General features: G+C 39.1%; 1 protein-coding gene across 1 annotated transcript in view; it reads right to left on the minus strand.

Moving 5' to 3' along the window:
- TTL (tubulin tyrosine ligase) overlaps window positions 1-14,127 on the minus strand; it is a 47,516-nt gene extending 33,389 nt beyond the window's left edge. The window contains exon 1 of the mRNA XM_044663445.1: window positions 13,957-14,127. Coding sequence (XP_044519380.1) covers window positions 13,957-14,113 — 157 coding nt within the window. The 5' untranslated portion in view covers window positions 14,114-14,127. The remainder of the gene's footprint in view (window positions 1-13,956) is intronic.
- Window positions 14,128-18,970: the final 4,843 nt, after the last annotated feature.

Raw genomic sequence — 18,970 nt, forward strand, 5'->3', positions numbered from 1 at the left:
GATTTGAACCTAGGACCTCCTGTCTCTAGGCCTGACTCAATCCCAGCTGCCTCTTTCTTTTTTTTTCTTAAAGGATGGAGGAGATAGGGGTATGTTTATAAGCTAGCAAGAAATAAGCCATTATATAAAGAGAGACTGAAGAGATGGGGGTGGCAGATGGATTTGCTGCAGAAGTATGGAGGGTATACAATCAAGTGTCAATAACTGCTATCTTATCCCAGGGGAGGGTTACCTATTCAAAGAACTTTCCATTAATCAGAAATTACCTGAAAGGTATCTTAACTGATCAGTGCTTATCTTCTCCCTTAACCCCATTAGTTTTTTTTTTTCCAGTTATTTACTTCACCAGGCCTGATGCAAAAAAAAAAAGGTAGTGTTGTGTAGTAGATAGCATTGTATTTAGCAAACTGGAGTTCAGAGAATCAATGATTTGGATCTGCTACTCCAGCCTCTTCTCCCTCCCCCCCCCCCCCATTTTACAGATAAGGAACTAATTAAGGTCCTAAAAGATGATGTCACTTAATCAAGGCAGCACAGTTATAAGTAAGTAGTAGAGATGAGATTTGAACTCAAAAATATTTTCCAGCCCTGTAAGGGATGTAAATTTAGCAGGAAGGGGACTCAGCTAGGTCACTTTTTTTCTTTTAACAAGAAATTATTGGCTCCTAAGGATCTAAATATGATAAGAATGCTGGTCCTGGAGTTAGGAAGACTCATTTTTCCTGAGTTCAAATCTGGCTTCAGATACTTACTAGTTATTTGACCCTGGACAAGTCATTTAACCCTGTTTGCCTCAGTTCTTCATCTGTAAAATGAGCTGGAGAAAGATATGACTAACTAGTCCTGTATCTTTACCAAGACACCTTCAAATGGGATCATGAAGAGTCAGACACAATTGAAGTGATGGAAACACAAGAACAACAACCTCTGATTCCAGCTTCAGCCCTCTTTCCCTGGTACACACAACCACATTCAGATTTCAGCTCCTAAGTATTACACTGAACGGTATTCACAAGGTGGGGAATGAAAGGTTATCACTTATGTCTTAAGAAAGGAATGTTATTTAAATCAGTGAATAGACCAAGAGTCATCAATATTTGTCCTGCCTATCTACTTGCCTCAAGTGCCGTACTTCCAGGTTTAAGGTTTTGCTGAGCTGATTCCCAACATCTTATCCTCAACAAATTTTCTCATTTTATGTTTCATTTAAAACCAATGATATAAGGGAAAGAGAATATAAGAAAAGGGAAGGACAAAAGAAAAGGATTACATGGCAGAAATGAGCAAGAAACAAGATTCACAGAAAAGATGAATTTTAGAGTTGAAGGGACATCAGCAGCTGTCTAATCCATAGATTCTGAAAAAGAATCCCCATGACAAAATACCTGAGAAATGGTCATCCAGGCTATACTAGAATAACTCTAGCTAGGAAGTAACTAAGGTGGTTTATTCTAGTTTTGAATAACTTCTCATTCAAATAATCAATAGTTCTAATCATCAGAAAGTTTTTTCCTGGGAGCAGCTGGGTAGCTTAGTGGATTGAGAGCCAGGCCTAGAGATGGGAGGTCCTAGGTTCAAATCTGGCCTCAGACACTTCCCAGTTGTGTGACCCTGGGCAAGTCACTTGACCCCCATTGCCTATTTTTTAAAAAAAAAAGTTTTTTTCCTGACATTAAGCCTATTTGCCTCATTGTAGCTTCTACCTGATGCTCCCCCCCCCCCCACTCCCAAACCCTTACCTTCTGTCTTAGACTCAATTCCAAGGCAGAAGAGAAATAAGGGTGAGGTAAATGGGGTTAAAGTTGACTTGCCCAGGGTTACACAGGGTTATACAGCCCCAAAGGTCACATTTGAACCCAGGGCCTCCCAAATCCAGGCCTGGCAATCCATCCAGTGCTATCTAACTATCCCACACCCAGAGCTTTTAATTTTGCCTTTCTCTATAAGGTAAATAAGTCTAATTCCTTTTTTATATGGTAAACCACCTAATAATTGAAGATTGACAAAGTCTCTCTCCCCAAGTCTCTTCTCTAGGGTAACTCCCCCACATCATCTGGTTCCTTCAACTTAGCTTCATATAATATGGATTAGAAGTCCTTTGCCCTTTGAGTGGCCTTCTCTTTGACTATCCAGTTTATCAATGCTCCTCCTAAAATGTGCTGCCTAGAACGGAACATAATTCTCCTGGTGTGACCTAACCAAGGCAGAGAACAGCAGTTAAGAGTACCTCCTTACTTTTGAACGCTTTCTCTTCTCTTAATGCAGTCTAAGATTGCAGTAGCTTCCTGAGCTGCCATACCAGACTTCTAAAAAGTTTTAAATCTAAACATTTAAATTGATTTCCTCACTCTCTTTCCTCCAGGAAGGCAATTCCTTGGCATGCATTTTTCTGAAGGAGCAATTTTCTATTATCTTAAGATGTCTTCTGGAGCAGCTAAGTGGCAAAATGGATAGAGCACTGGGCCTGGAGCCAGGAAGACCTGAGTTCAAATACAGCCTTAGATACTTCCTAGTTGTGTGATGTTGGGCAAGTCACTGAACCCTGTTTGATTCAGTTTCTTCATCTAAAAAATGAGCAGGTGAAGGAAATGGAAAACGACTCTAGTATCTTTGTCAAGAAAAGTCCAACTGGGGTCAGGAAGAGTCAGATACAACTGAAATGAAGGAAAAACAATGACTTGTTTAACGAAACAAACAAGTAAAAACCCCAAAACAAAAATCTACCTTCTGGTTTTTACAAATTTCTTTTTTTCCCTTTAAACCCTTACCTTCCGTCTTGGAGTCAATACTGTGTATTGGTTCCAAGGTAGAGGAGTGGTAAGAGCTAGGCAATGGGGGTCAAGTGACTTGCTCAGGGTCACACAGCTGGGAAGTGTCTGAGGTCAGATTTGAACCTAGGACCTCCCATCTATAGGCCTGGCTCTCAATCCATTAAGTTACCCAGCTACCCTCTGTATTTTACAAATTTCTGAAGGTCAGAAGTATCCATTTCTGTGGCATCACCATTTTAGGTCATTAAACTCTTGCCCCCTCCTCAGTTTCTCAATATCAAAATTTTCTTCTTTACTATAAAGTTTTAAAAAACCAGGATAATTTCATGTTGCTCTGACCTATTTTGTCTCAACTGGAAAATTTTCTTCAAGTAGCAGAACACTAATAAATGAGAAGAGTGAGCTGTAGGCTGCCTTCTTCTACAAGAAAAAAAGGTTTTCTTCTAGACCTATGTCTAGGGCCTGCTTCAGAGATGTACCCAGTCTAGATATTGAATATTGCTGATAAAGAGTATGACCAGGTAAGACAATGTCTTTGAAAGACATAAAGGATGGAATTAGAATAATGCTAACTTATATCTTCAGGGGCTACACCTCAAAAATGACATCTTTAGCTGTGACAAAGCATACAATACACATGTATATATGAACAAGTCACTTGATAAGTTATTTTCACTCCCTAGGACTCAATTCCTACTTCTGTAAAATGAAGGAATAGAACTAGATCTATAACAGGAATTCGTATTTCTTTTGGTGTCATACATGAATATAGATGAAAATGGTATATGGTATCCCGATGACGCCTATGGACCCTCTTTTCAGAAAAATTCTTTTAATGCTCAAAAGATTCATAGGATAACAAAACTAATTCTATTGAAATAGTTTTCAAAATATTAAACAATCTTATGGATTCCTTTCCAGTCTATGAGGTTTCATGATAAAAATCTATGATCCTATAAAAGAAAAAAATCAAACTCTAAGAACAGATGACCATGACAGGATTTGAGGTTGGAAGGGAACTTGAAAGAACATTTATCCAGACACTTCTTAGCTATGTGATCCTGGGCAAGTCACTTAATCAGAGGACTATCTAGCCCTTAATGTGCTTTTGTCTTAGAAATAATACTAAGATAGAAGGTAAGGGTTTTAGGGAAAAAAAGGTCACTTACAACAAGTCTTATATTTTATACAGGAGGAAAATGAGCTCCCTCTCCCTAAATGTGAAATAACTTGCCTAAGATCACGCACAGATAGAAATGGAATTAGGATTCAATCCAGGCTCTTAGATTCTAAATCCAGGGTTGCTTCTACTTCACTAATGTTGCAAAATACTTACTCAAAACATCATTCAACATCTTGAACTAGAAAGGGCAGGTTGGTTACATAACATTATCATTATCGTGATCAGCAAGAGGAGAAGACCAATCTAATGGGCATGTATGAAACCTGAAGCGATTAAGACAAAGGATCCATTAAAATGCAGAGGAATGGAAACAGGTATACGGATGGAGTAACTTCTCCCAGTTCATTCCAATAACAAAGTTAAGTTCAATCAGTCAATCATTTATTAAGTACCTACTAAGTGTCAGGTGCTGTGTATATAAAAACAAGAGTAAAACTAGTTCCTGTCATCCATGAACTCAGTAATGAACGCAGGGAGACAAGTGTATATGCACACTACATATGTATGTATGGATCCACAAAATACATACAAACTTTTGGGGAGAAGACATAATAGGGTTAGGAATCAAGAAAAACTTCATGTAGAAGACAGTGCTGGAAGCTAGAAATTCCAAGAGGTAGAATTGAGGAGAAAATGAAATTCAAGCATGTTGCAAACAGAAAGGAAAGTCAGAGGGTTGTATGAAGAATAGCAAGAAGGTCAGCTTGAATGGAATGTAGGATGCTGGGAAGGAAGTAACATGTAAGAAATTAGAGAGGTGGGGTGAGGGTAGGTCATGAAGGACTAAGAATGCCAAACTAGAAGAGTTTATATTTTATTCTAAAGGCATAAGGGAACAATTGGATTTTTACTGATTAAGGGACTGACAGTCAGACTTGCATTTAAGAAAATCACTAGAGCAAATTAGCAGAGGATGGATCAGTTGAGGCACAGAGATCAATCTGGATGCTACTGTAACAGTGTAGGTGGGAGAAAATGAGGACCTGAGCTAGGATGGAGGGGCTGAGTAAATGGAGAGAAGCTGACATATACAATAGACATTGATGTAGAAAGAACAAGATGTGGCAAAGGACTGGATCTGTGGAGCAAGTGAGGCATCAAGGATGATGCCACTGTTACAGCAAAGAAAAAGGGAATATAAAATATTATATAGGACGCTGAATGTTTATTTATACTCTTGGATTTTAACTCTTCAAGTAAAGAACAAGAACTGGGTACCTATTATCTTTGCCAAAAAGAACAGAGAAAAGTTGGTGGAAGGGGAGGGACAGAGAAAGTAAAATGTTGAAGGCAAATCCCTAAATGGAAAGAAGAATCATCACTTTATTAAAGGATGTTGAAAACCAAAGGTGACTCTTTCTTGGGAATTATGTTGAGAATCAAAGTAGGTTACCCACATATATAATATCTCTTTCTTGTTGTAAAATGAAAAGGATTTTATATTTGTATCCCTAGCACCTAGCATAGTGCCTGGCTCAAAGTAGGCACTTAATATAACTGTTTGTTGATTGACAGACAACTTGGGCATTATGTGGAAACTTGAATACACAGAAGGATTACAGAGCTCTATTTCATTCAAATATTAGAGCTAAAAGAGACTTTAGGGGTCCTTTATTCCAAACCTCTCATTTAAAAAATGAGAGAACTGAGGAATGGATACGAAGTGACTTGTAAGTCACAAAGTGATTCAATAGCAGAGCTGGGGCTAGAGAACCCTAGGTCACACTCCTGGGTCACTGCTCTTTCCATTACAATGACAATTAGATCGGAAAGGAAATTGATTTTGAGAGTACTGAGTACATATGCACTTAATTATGACATAGTGATCTGCAGACAAGATGAATAATCAGTCTATAGCCAAGCTACCATTCATACATTTGCGGTGGAAAACAACTAATCCACAGGCTGAATATGCATTACAGACCTGTTTTCTTCACACTTCTCTACAACTCCCTACTTCCCTAAACCCTAACAACTATTACTTGAATGCCTGCTAGCTGAGCCAATTCGAAGGGAGAAAATGAATGGGACTTTTTAACCCTGACCCCCTTCCTGGATGATTGTAGTCTGCTCTAAGCTCAAGAATTCTGCAGTTGGTCCTGTAGCTGGCCATAGGGATCTGGTACATTGGACACCTGTCAGATGAACAGTCGGATTATTTTCCAAGAGCCAAAGGAGCAATGTGATTTGCAAGGCAGAACACATGGTGAAGTCCTTTAAGGCTGTTAATTGCTAAATTGCACACGTGCTACACTAAGCAGAAGAGGTTATTAACCAATATGTTCTACCACCAAAGGGCTTTTTGCTTGTCCTTAGTCCAGGGCTGGGTTACAGGAATAATTATTTTGTTCATGTCACTGGCCTAGATCATGCTGAAGTCCTTAGGAGACAAGACTTTTCAAAAAATGATTAGTTTCTCCTCCTCCTCGCTGTAAATTCTCATTTGCTGCAGCCCCGGGGAAGGCTTAGAAGTTTAAGTCCAAGCTCTGATGCTCACTATCCCTTGGATCTTGTGTAAGTCATATCCCCTTGAGGGAACAGGTTCCTCTTTTTTAAAAGGAGAGGGTTAGATTAGATGACTTCTTCGGTACCTTCTGGTTCTAAATCTAAGATCCAATGAATGAAGACAGCTAGTCTCAATTCTAGCCCCAGTCAGAATAATCTTCAAGGTCAGAGGAATTCCACAGATCCTCCTACATGATGACATTTGAAAATATCTTTTGAATTGCTCTGTTACAAAAATGAATAATATGGAAATAGGTATCAAGTGATAACACATGTATAACCCAGTGGAATTGCTTGTTGGCTCTGGTAGGGGAGAGGGAAGAGGGGAGAAAGAAAAAATGAATCATGTAACCATGGGAAAATATTTAAAAATAAAAAAAAATCTTTTGATTTTGCTAACAAACAGCAAGAAGAATGTTTAATGGTTACAATCCTTCTTTCAGAGCTTTAGAAGCAGCAAGGTGGCATAGTGGTTAGAGTGCTGAGCCTGTAGTCAGGAAGACCGGAGTTCAAATTTAGCCTCAGATTCTTGGGCAAATCACTTAACTTTTTTTTTTTTTTTTTAAGTTTTGTTTTGTTTAAGTTTTCACTTAACTTTTGTTTGCTTCATTTTCCTCAACTGTAACTGGGAATAATAATAGTATCTACCTCATAGGGTTATTGTGAAGATCAAATGAAGGAATATTTGTGAAAAAAAAAAAAAAGCACTTGGCACAAGTGCCTAGCACATAGTGAGTACTATAGAGATTTGTAGTCTCTTCCTCCCTTCCTTCTCTTTCCCTTTACAGCAGATGTGTCAAACTGGGTAGTCTAAAAGAGATTAAAATGTAATTGGGAAATGTTTAACAAGATAAATAAAAATAAAACACAATGTAACTTGTGGTTTTCTAAGTCAATATTCAGCCTTCACCAATCCTTTTCCTAATTGAGTTAGACACCACTGCTTTACAAGAGGGAAAGAACAAAGGAGAATCCAAACAAAGCTTTTACTTTCCTCTTCTTCTCACTTCCTTAATTCCATCTGAAAAGAGTAACAAAGTTGTCATTGCCTTCCTTGTGTGTAATTTAAAAGAAAAGAAAAATAAACCGATATCCATATTATTTAAGATTGAATTTCTAGACAAACTGATAAGGCAAAGGAAAGCAGAAACCAATGTAGACAATAGTCAGGCTAACACATCTTTGATAATGTCTTGATTTGGGATTTAAATGAGCATTCTTTCTTTCTTTCTTTATTTTTTTAAACCCTTGTACTTCGGTGTATAGTCTCATAGGTGGAAGATTGGTAAGGGTGGGCAATGGGGATCAAGTGACTTGCCCAGGGTCACACAGCTGGGAAGTGGCTGAGGTCGGGTTTGAACCTAGGACCTCCTGTCTCTAGGCCTGACTCTCACTCCACTGAGCTACCCAGCTGCGCCCTTAAATGAGCATTCTTATATAAAACAACTTATCTTTGGCATAGTGGCTAGAGTGATGGACTTGAATTTAAAAGGTCTGGCATCAAAACCTGCCTCTTACCCTATGATCTTGAAAAAGTCAAAGACTCTGAGCTTTGGTTTCTATATCTGTAAAAGGAAAATAAAAGCGGCACCTGTTTCTGATTGCTCGTTAGAATCAAATGAAGAAGTCTATAAAGTGCTTTGAAAATCTAAAAGTACTATACAAATGGGAAATTTCTCATTTAAGATAATCTCTTTAAAAGTCTCCACAGAAAAGAAAAAAAAACCCAATCCCAATAATCCAATTTATTGGATCACAGCTTTGAAGATGGTGGGGACATTAATTTATCTAACTTAACTCCCTCATTTTGCAATGAAGATACTAGGTCCAAAAGTTGAAAGGCTTTACAGATATCACTGGTAAGATCTTTGTTCACTGAATTTCTATTATCAATAAGTTATTCTTATCCTATTAACCACAATGTCATTCTCATTCTGTTTCTATTTCTCTCTGATTTCTACACACTCACCTTTCCCAAATCTTCCTCAACCTTCTCCTCTACCTCACTGTTTTGGGTGAACTTCAGAACTCATGCTTATAGTATAAGTGATGTTCTGATGTCAATATTTTCTGTTAAGTTCTCAAACTTTCCTTACATTGTTCCACACCATGCTGTTCTCAATCCTTCAATTTCAATAATTTGTTATTTAAATAGTAAAAGCTATTTCCCCCAAGGTTACACAGGTAGTACTGCCTAGGAGATTCTAAGTTCCTTGAGGACAGCTACTGTATTTTATCTGTTTTGCTTTGCACACACTTCATGCTTCTTTTCGTTTTCATTACTGTGAAAGCACTCTAAGGCATAAATCCAATTTGTCTAATGGAGGATTATAAGAAGTATATGATATCCCTGCGCTTCTTTACAAAGGGAAAAAATATTAGTTAAATTTCTTAACTAAGAAAGGACTAGTAGGGAAGAGATGTCTAAGGAACCTAATAGCTCATTTTAAGTATTTGTCATATGAAAGAGAAACCAGGGGCAGCTAGGTGGCTCAGTAGATAGAGCCAGGCCTGGAAATGGGAGGTTCTGAGTTTAAAAACCTGGCCTAAGGCATTTCCTAGCTGTGTGTTTCTAGGGAAGTCACTTTATTCCAATTGCTTAGACCTTACCACCACTCCCATTCTTATTAGAATTAATACTTAGGGGAGCATTCCATTACATCGTGAGAATCCAGAGCCAGAATAAAATAATTCATTTTAGGCCCAGAAAGAAGGTACACATAGGTGGCTCAGTGGTCTGAGAGTCAGGCATAGAGATGGGAGGTCCTTGGTTCAAATCTGGCCTCAGAAACTTCCTAGCTGTGTGACCTTGGACAAGTTACTTAACTCCCATTGCCTACCCTTACCACTCTTCTGCCTTAGAACCAATGTACAGTATTGATTCTAAGACAGAAGGTAGGGGTTTAAAAAGAAAAAGAAAAAAGAGGAGTCAGAATCAAGAGTAATAGGGAGAATTTTTAAAAAGGAAAATTTAGGCATAACATGCAGAAAAATTTCTAAACAGAGTTATGGGCTATCTCAGGAAGTAGATTCCCTCTCACTGGAAATTTTCAAGCAAAGGCTGGCTGACCACCTATCTGGTCCACTACAACATTGGAGGAAGGACTCTTTTTCCAGTATGAGTTGAACCAGACAGCTTCTAAGATCCTTTCTGACTCAGAAATTCTCAAATTTTGTGAAATAATTATTGATTTCAGTTTTAATAATTGAAACATCAATTTTTGTTTCAAAATAACATGCATTTGGGCAACACATCCTACTGGACCAATATTAATATCTCCTTGTTGGATTCAATGTTTATTTTATTTTTCTCTCTTAGAGTGATAAATCCAAGAGAAAAAAAGCCTTTTTTCCCCTCCAAAATTCACAATCACGGTCTTCCCCCCAGAATAATAGCAATTGCATACATGTGGACAGTGTGCTCAACATTTACAAAGTGCTTATTTCATTTGACTCTTACAATCCTCTAAGGAGGTGAGGCAACAGCTATCATCCCCAGAAGAATCAAGGGTTTTGTTCTTAAGGTCACACAGTTAATATTCCCCAGCAGACTCTAAGCTTCTTGAGGACAGAGGCTGTTTTTCATCTGGCTTTGTACTCTTAGGACCTAGCAAGGTGCCTTGCACACACTGATGCTTAATCCAAAGACTGCTGGGTTGGAGTGAAATAAAAAACACTGCCAGGACCCCTCAGTCTTGGTCCTCTGGCTCCAAACTGGTTGCTTTCCACTAGTCCATGCAGCTTCTATCAAGTGCTATGGACCCAATGGAGATTTAATCATCATTAAAAAGTGAAGCAGGACCCCAAACCAGTCATTTTTCTAATTTGATGTAAAGTTTTCCCTTGTTTCCCATCAGCCTCTTATCTAATTGCATCCTGTTTACTTTAGCAGACATGAGGTCATCCAGGCTCCCCTAGGGGATACCGAAAGAGCTGACTAGAAGAAGCTCTAACTTTTAGGAGGCAAACCCCTCAGTTTATTCCAGTCCAAGTACCGATTTATGTCGTGATACATTGTTTAAAAGCACCTGAATTAAAAACTACTTGTTAACTACCCCAGCTTTAGAACCACTTCTTCCAGATTATATTGACTTAAAATGGGTCTCTTAAAATTGCCCTGATGGCTTCTCAGTTTCCATTAGGAAAAACAACTTTCTTTATCCTCCCAGTATTAACTGTATAGATGTCTAAAATGGTCCCTCAAAGGATTTTGATAGTTGTAGGAAATTATGAGATCCTAGATTTAGAACTACCTGGGACCTTAGAAGTCACTTAGTCCAACCCCTTCATTTTAAAGATGAACAAACGGAGGCCCAGAAATATTAAGTTACTTTCTCAAAGTCATATAAGTTGGTGGCAGAGCATGGATTTGAAACAAGATGCGCTCACTCAAATCCAAGTCTGTCCACTACAGAATGCTGCCATAGCCTTCTCCCTACTCCTACTGCTACCATCCTGTATAGGGCCTTATTTCTACCCACAAGAACTACTTCAATAGCCTCCTAACAGATCTTCCTGCCTCCACTCTTCTCCCCTCCTCCAGTCCATCTGTCATACTTCTGTTGGACTTAGATTTATTAAGAAGACAGAAGTATTAGTTTCACCAGACTAGAGTAGCAAGAAGATAAGTGAAGGATCTATTTTATTTTTATATTATCTTATTTTATTTATATTTTATCAGCAGAAGGGATTGCCACACAATCCATGACTTAGTGTGTTGTTACCTTAGGTACATGGAAGTTAAGTGATTTGCCCAGGATCACATAGCTAGTAGTTGTCTGTGGTTAGATTTGAATCTGGTTTTCACTAATTCCAAGTCCAGCACTATGGTCATGCTGCCTCTACAACTTCAGTAGCACTGTAAACAAAATTAAATAAAAAATCTTGGAGTCCTATGAGTATCAAGTGCATTTTGACTTGAAAATTATCTGAGAAGATATGGAAATGTCAAAGTTATATACAAATGAACTCTCCATGGCTTGTTGCTGTATATTGGGATAGGTAACAGGAAAATGACTTGGCATCAATTCATTAAACATTTTCTGGTTTAATCACTTGCTATTAATCTGTAAATGTGATATGATTTTATCAGTGGGAATGACATTAAAGAAGAGTCATTAACCTCTGCTTTTGCCCTGTATTCTAAGGACCATGGGACATTTCCATCTGACTTGCAGCTGAAACCTTCTATGTTTTCTCTCTCCAATTAGAATGTGAGCTCCTTGAGAACAGATCATCTTACTTTTTAATTTGTATCCCCAGAACTTAGCAGGACACTTTGCACACAATAAAAGCCTAATAAATGCTTCCTTCTTTCCTTTATTCACTTAAACTTGTTCTGGCTAATTTTTTGTCATGATCTTCCAAGACACTGGGAGATGAATCAGATGTCTTACCCCATCTTTTCCATACCCTGCCAAAGGTATCTGAGGCTGAGGTTTTTGATAAAAGAATTTTTTCCTTTACTTTAGGCATGATCATTGTGGTAACATAGGTCAGCTAGATTTCTAAGCTGAAAATGCATCTGTGCTGCTTCATGCTTTTTTACTGTGCAAGAGAAATCACAAAACAGACTGGAGTAGATCTAAGCAAAGAATGTGGATGTGGTTCTATAAGAGAGAAATACTTCCCTCCTTCCTCTTTTCACAGGAATACTGATAATAAAGAACAGACATAAGCTAAGAAGAACAACATCCTTCCCACTCAGTCTTGAGTGACATCTGGCTTAGATCTGTCACTCTCATCAGGTATCAAACACATGATTATTCTACTTTCCCAAATTCTGTTAGTAACCCCCTAGTACAACCTACATTTTCTCCAAGAGTAAAATATTGGTCATCAGACTAACAAAGTCATCTTGGCCCATTCAAAGGTAATTCATTCCCATTTGCCTCCCAGAGAGAAGGTGACAATGAGCCAAATCAGAGGGAGAAGTTTTGCAGTAAGAGTGATAACTTAGTTCTTTGGAACTTGGGTTATTTCTGAATATTCCAGAATGTAAAATTAAATGTCTATTCTTAAATTATTTTTTCACTTAGATTTCCAAATTCTAAAAAAGTTTGAAGGTTTCCTTGTATTAATTGCAAAAAAAAAAAAAGAAAAAAGATATGATTTGTAATTTGAAAACTCCATTCTCCTTTCAAAGAATAATGATATAATTTCATTCTTCATAAAGGATTTGTAACATTTATACTTAAGGAATATACAAATAATACCTTGCAATCTGATCCTAATACATGGGCTATTTTCATTCTTAAAATTACCTTTCACTCACATGGGAGTGACCTGCTGTTTAATAATACAAGAAACTATGAACATCAAGAGAACTGAATTATAGTCACATGAAATACCAAAATCGTTAACAAGTATGCTAATAAAATTAAAAAAACCCCACTATAATGATTGAATATAGTCCATGCCCAAATAGGCAGTAAAAATGACCCTATGGATTAAATTGACTCAGGTAAAGCACTTGAAAGGAAGAAGGAGTATATGTTATACAAGTTATATGACTACTTTGTTCAAAGTGTTCAGAGAACAATAAAAGAAAAGATTAAGTACTAAGCCTACAGTAATGACTTTGGGTCTTGCTGCATTTTGGGGCCAGATCTATCTTAACTTTATATAAAGAACTGCTGTCACTGAATAATTTGGTAAACAGATATAAAAAAAGAAAAAATATTCAATCTGATACCCTACCCAACTGTACATTCTTTTGACTAGATTGGTACATTGGTCTCATTTTTTGAGTCCAGCTGTTACTTTCAATATCTTTCTTATTGGAATTTAACTAAGCCTTCTAATGCTGGATTTTTTATCAGCCTTGAAGAGGCAATCCTAAGTAGACCACTTCCCTGGGCAGAATATTTCAAAGAGCTGAAGAGTGAAATACCAGGTCCTAGTTCAAAGGCAGTTAGTCAGTGCTGCAGAATGACTGCCCAGTTTTGCTGCCAGATCTGAATGATCATTAGAACAGTTTTTTTCCCCCTCAAACTCAAGAAAACTTTCTATTTTTGAGGAATAAAGCCTAGAGACATAATTTATTGCCTTGGCTACAGGGTAAAACCCCCTATTCGGGATTTCTAACTGGTAAATACCAGATCTGAGTCCCTCCCTTGTTGCAGTAGGCAACACCCAACAAGCAAGGTTACCGTTGTCTGGGACCCTAGATTGTGCCAATACTTCCCCTTTGGCAGCTCAGTCAGGTCTTCTGCCACCCACTATACAGGGTCTCCCCAAACGTCAATTTATAAGTCGGCCCATTGTTCAGGATGGGCTAGAAGAGAGGAGTCAGCGGAAAAAATCATCAGCTCAAAAACCCCTGTAAGTCTGGTTTGGGTGAAGGAGTGAGGGATTAAACCTAAAGGACTCTAAGGAAGCGATCTGTGGGAAAAGATATATCGCCTTTATTTCCTCAGGATGGGAAGAGAACATGCATTAAAAAAGCAGTGGGGCCTGGGGGTGGGTGGGCACCGGGAGGAGTGGGAAGTCTCTCACCCAGTCTTCCAAAGGGCAGCCTGTTCCTCTCTCCTAGCATCAAGTTAAACCTGGGGTTGTCTCTCTTCAGCCGTTTCCATTGTCCAGTCGAAAGGAGCAGCTTGGAAACCTCTGCATAGACGCTGCTGTTCTCGTCGCGTACCACGAAGGTGTACATGATGTCAGGGGAGGGCTGCCCCGGCCCAGGTCTCAGTGGCGGCGGCAGCTGCAAGGACAAGTCTGGCCCTGGCAGGCAACAGCGAAAGATGCGACTTGCAAGCTAATGGAGGGGCCGCCTTCCCGGCTCTGCATCGGATACCGCCCCAGCAGCCAGGCGCCCGGGCACCGGCGACCCTGGCCACGGTCCGATAGGGTCCGCACTCCCTAGCGCTGACCCCTAAGCTTCCCGCCTCGGGGCTCCCACCAGCCGCCGCCTTCCTCCCCTTCCTCCGGGCAATGTGGGGATTCTCCCGGGCAGCAGCGGCGTGCTCAGAGCCCAACCTCTTGGCAATCCCTCCCCACCCTACAGTGGCGGCACCGCCTACCTGGTGGGGACCCCCTGCGCCCGCAGCCCACCTAGCCCCGAGTTCTGCTCGGCAGCTTTGCCTTCCATGAGCTCTTGGGGCGTCTGTAGTACCCCGCCAGCCTAGAGCTCAAAAGCTGCCTGGCTCCTGGGCGCCGGAGGCGCTAGCCACTTGTCTGGCTCTTTCTCAGGCCAGCCTCAGCCCCAGCCCTGGCAAACGCCAAAGCCTTTGCAGCTGCTCCTCCGCTTTCATGCGGGCTCCTCCTCCTTCCCCTGTGATTCCGTGCTGAGCTCACGGGTCAAGGAGGAGGAGCTAAGCGGCTGTCGCCAGTCTTCTTTCACTCTTCTCCCCCACTCTCCCTAATTTTCCTCCTGTTAAGCCTCTTCACTTCTACTTCTGTCCCACCACCTATTCTGCTGCAGAACCCTATCAATATAGCTTCACATGGCTAGGGTAGAGGTCACAAGAGGATTTGCTTGGGTCTGCCTTCCTGAATTTGAGTAGTGGCAGCTGGAAAATGCAAGAGGGAAACGGGAAACGGAGAGAAGGGCCAAGAGAATCCTCTATTGAGATGAAGCGGGCAGATGATGAGAAGGTGGGAGGGAGAGGACAGAGGGTCTGTTTTAGTATTGTCATTGTCTCTTCTTTGTTTAAATGGACCAAAAAAAAAAAAAAAAAGAGGTAAGAGCTCACCTTGCATCCCATCTCCTCTCTTCTGAGGTATATTGCCTAGACCAGGGTGGTTCCCAAAGTTTTTTGGCCTACCACCCCCTTTCCAGAAAAAATATTACTTAGCGCCCCTGGAAATTATGAAACTATTTATTGAATTCAGAATAGAATGTAATACAAAAAAAGTGTGGCCATCACCGCCTGCCCTGGATTGCTACAGCACCAACTAGGGGGCAGTGGCGCCCACTTTGAGAATCAATGGCCTAGACTTTTTCCTATATCCAGACTTGAAGAAAACAAAAAACTAACCCAGCACTGTTGAATTGAGGGCAAAGAAAAAGTCTGGTGCTACATTACTACTTCCAAGATATCCTGACCCCCTAAAATGTAACATTGAGAGCAGCTGTCTTAATGAAGGCTTTGGAGGAAACCTGTTCATACAGCTTGAGGTGAGAGCAGTTAGAAGAGAAGAGAGGGAGAATAAAGGTAGAAAAAGATCAAGTCGGAGAGTAGTAGGTACAGACTGGAATGTTAACGTCACTCTAAGTTAGTCATGAGTTTGACTTAGTATTGGACATTCCAGAATTTGGACTTTATGCTCCAGGTTTATGTAGTACTTTAAAGTTTGCAAAGAATTTCCCTAAAACATCCCTATGAAGTAGAGAGTGCTAGTGAGTATTATTCCCACTTTACGGATGAAAAACTGGAGCTTAGAGGTTGTGACATGCTGTAATCGTGCAGTTTTTAAGTACCTGAAATGGGAATTGAACTCTGCTAGCCTGTTGCCAATTATGCTATTTCTTTTGACAATGTCCTTTTTGACATTCTTGGCCTTTATTCCCTTACCTCTCTCTTATGTCTTACCTCCTTGCTCTTCCTTTCTGCCCTTGCTATATACTTCACCCTTTACATTTCCTGTATTTTCAGCTCCTTCTTTGGCTGGGTTCATCACTTTCTTTTTCCATTTACCTTTTCCAAGCCAAACTTTCCCTGGTAGAAAGGGAAATTATCTCAAAGGGATTCAATTTTAGACATATACTTCTTTTTTTTTCTTGCATTACCATAGCTGAAATCTTTGACTTTACTTTATACAACTGATTCTATAGTTATCCCCAAACTCACCATATTAAAAAAAAACAAACTAAATTCACAACCTTCCTGCCATCCCCTAAGACTCCTCCTTCAAAGTTTTCTTTCTGAAATTCCCATTTCTTTCTCTCTAGTTCATCTTCCAAATGCTCAAATAAATGCTCCATTCTTGTTTTCTATCACCTCTTAATTTTTGTATTTCAAAGTTCCTATTCAGCTCTGTCTTTCATCAGAAATGCTTGAAAGTACTCCATTCTATTAAAGATCTATTCCCTTACCCTCAGACGATTATATTCAGCTTTGCAGGATACATTATTCTTCATTGTAAGACTATATAATTCTATATTTCAGGATCTCCTTTTATTTATAGTAAAAGCTACCAGGTCTTCTGTAAGGAATCTGGTTCCTTGATATTTGAATTCCTTTCTGGAGTTCTTGGTACTTGAACTCCTAGCCTAACTATTTGCTATCACTTCAGTGACATCATGGTGAGAAGCACACCAATGGAGACTTGTAAGCTACATTACTAGAAAAGACATTCCCTAACTCCTAAGGGCTAACCCCAGAGTCCTCATAGTTAGTAGCCATATTCTGGGAAGTGGGAGTTGGGATGTTGTTTAGTAACCTCTAATTCTTTATGAACCTCCCACCTGGGATTTTCTTGGCAAAGATACTGGAGTGATTTGCATTTACTTCTCTAGCTCATTTTACGAATGAAGACATTGAGGCAAACAGGCTTAAATGACTTGCCCAGGATCACACAGCTAGTAAGTTTCTGAGGTTAAAGATTTGAACTCGGGAAGATAAGTCTTCCTGATTCTAGGCCCAGCACTCTATCCATTGTGGTACCTAGCTGCCTCCTGATTTGGGATACGGATACCAGAGAGTCTAAGTATTATATTTATCTATAATTTGTACTTATAGCCTATCCCCTACATGATCAGTAGACTAAAGTTCTTGAGGGCAGGAACTGTTTCATTTATGACTTTGTGGCTCCAACACTTTGAACAATATATTTCATGTAAGTCACTGAATGAGTGAAAATGGAATTAAATGGTACTAATAGTTTATTTTTCCTTAGACAGTAACACTTTGACTCCTTTTTCTGCTAAGTTTTCCATAACTAAGTAATCACCATGACCTGTCATTTCTTCAGTCTACATATACTTAGGTTTATTGTTTCTTCCCTATTCTTAACCTACCACCATCACTTCATAAATATCCCAGTGTAGACTCGTAAATCTTTCTTCCCTTTAATCCGTTCTGGACACACAACCACATTAATCTAACAAAAAACATGGCTTTATTAGATCAGTTTTCTCCTTCACGCTAGTTAAAAGACTAGTGTTATTCCCTCTCAATCATATTCAAATACCTTACTCTGGCATTCAGGGTCTTCTAGTAACTGTTCTCACCTTGTTTTCCCTGTCTACTCTCCCCATTTCTAAATCAAAGCTTTTCTGTCTCCCTTCCTCTGTCTTTTACAATATTTTGTTGGTCTTTATTTCTTTGATCTTGCAGTCATCTTGTAGGCAGAAGGGTAGGTGTGGTGGAGAGACCAGTAGAGATTTGGAGTCAGATGGCTTAAAATTTGAATCCTGCTATGACACTTAGTATTTGTGACCTTGGGCAAATTCAGTGGAAAGACTAATTGTTCTGGAGTCAAAGGACCTGGATTCAGATCCCATCTCTGGAATTCACTACCTCTGTGCTGTTCGGCAAGTCAACCTTTCTTAACTTTCCTGTGCTTCAGTTTTCTTAAGTGCAAAATGAGAGAGATGGATTAGATGCTCTCTAAGCCCCTTTTCCAGTTCTCATTTTAGGATTTTAGGAACTGAAATCTGTAGATTAGTTCTAAATTCATTTTCAGTTATTCTATGGTCTCACCTTAGATTTTAGAGTTGAGAGAGGCCTTAGAGATCACAGAGTGCAACCTTCATAATTTATAAGCGAGGAAACTGAATCTCAGAGAGGTTAAGAATCTGCCTAGGGTCATACAATTAGTAACTATTTTAGTGAGGATTTAAACACAGGTGTTTCTGACTCCAAACTAAATGCTTAACATACTGCTTAAACACTCTCTCCTGTAAGCATAGATTTAGAATTGTAAGAAACCTAAGGTAGTCATTTACTCCAATTGCTTCATTTTATAGATGAGGAAATCAAGGCATTTTAGTGATTTGCCCAAGGTCATATAGGTCAAAATTAGAACTCAGGTCTTTTTAATCCAAATCCACTACACTTTTTATTATACTTAAAAAATTTATACTACTTCTTAAATAGTTATTCAGATTCTAACTTAAGACCTGGAGTGGTTGGTTACAGTTGAGACAGCCTAGTTGATTTTAGGGTGGTTCTAATTATTGTTCCAGGTGTTGTTCTGAAAAGGTTAATTAATGTGAGATGTAATTTATCAGTATAAAAAAGCACTTACTGTGATGCTTTTTCCTTAAATATAAAAAAAAAAAGAAATTGAAATAAGTGAATTCCAAAATGCTGTGATCTAGGTACAAAAAATTCTGTTTTAGGTTTCCATTCTAAAATACAAACAATACTTATTGATTAAAAGAGGTATTTGAATGGAACTCTCAATTTCTTTGAACTGGGAGTGGCAATTCGGTAACTATTTATACTTGGTTTGTTTTTTTTTCCTGTTGTTTTCTTGTTTTTACTATCACTATCCTCTTCTACTCTTCCTTCCTTTCCCCTACCTTTCTTTCTTCCCCTGACTTAGTTCTGCCAGTGACACTTAT

Source organism: Gracilinanus agilis, chromosome 2, assembly GCF_016433145.1.
Source record: "Gracilinanus agilis isolate LMUSP501 chromosome 2, AgileGrace, whole genome shotgun sequence".
NCBI classification, from domain to species: domain Eukaryota; kingdom Metazoa; phylum Chordata; class Mammalia; order Didelphimorphia; family Didelphidae; genus Gracilinanus; species Gracilinanus agilis.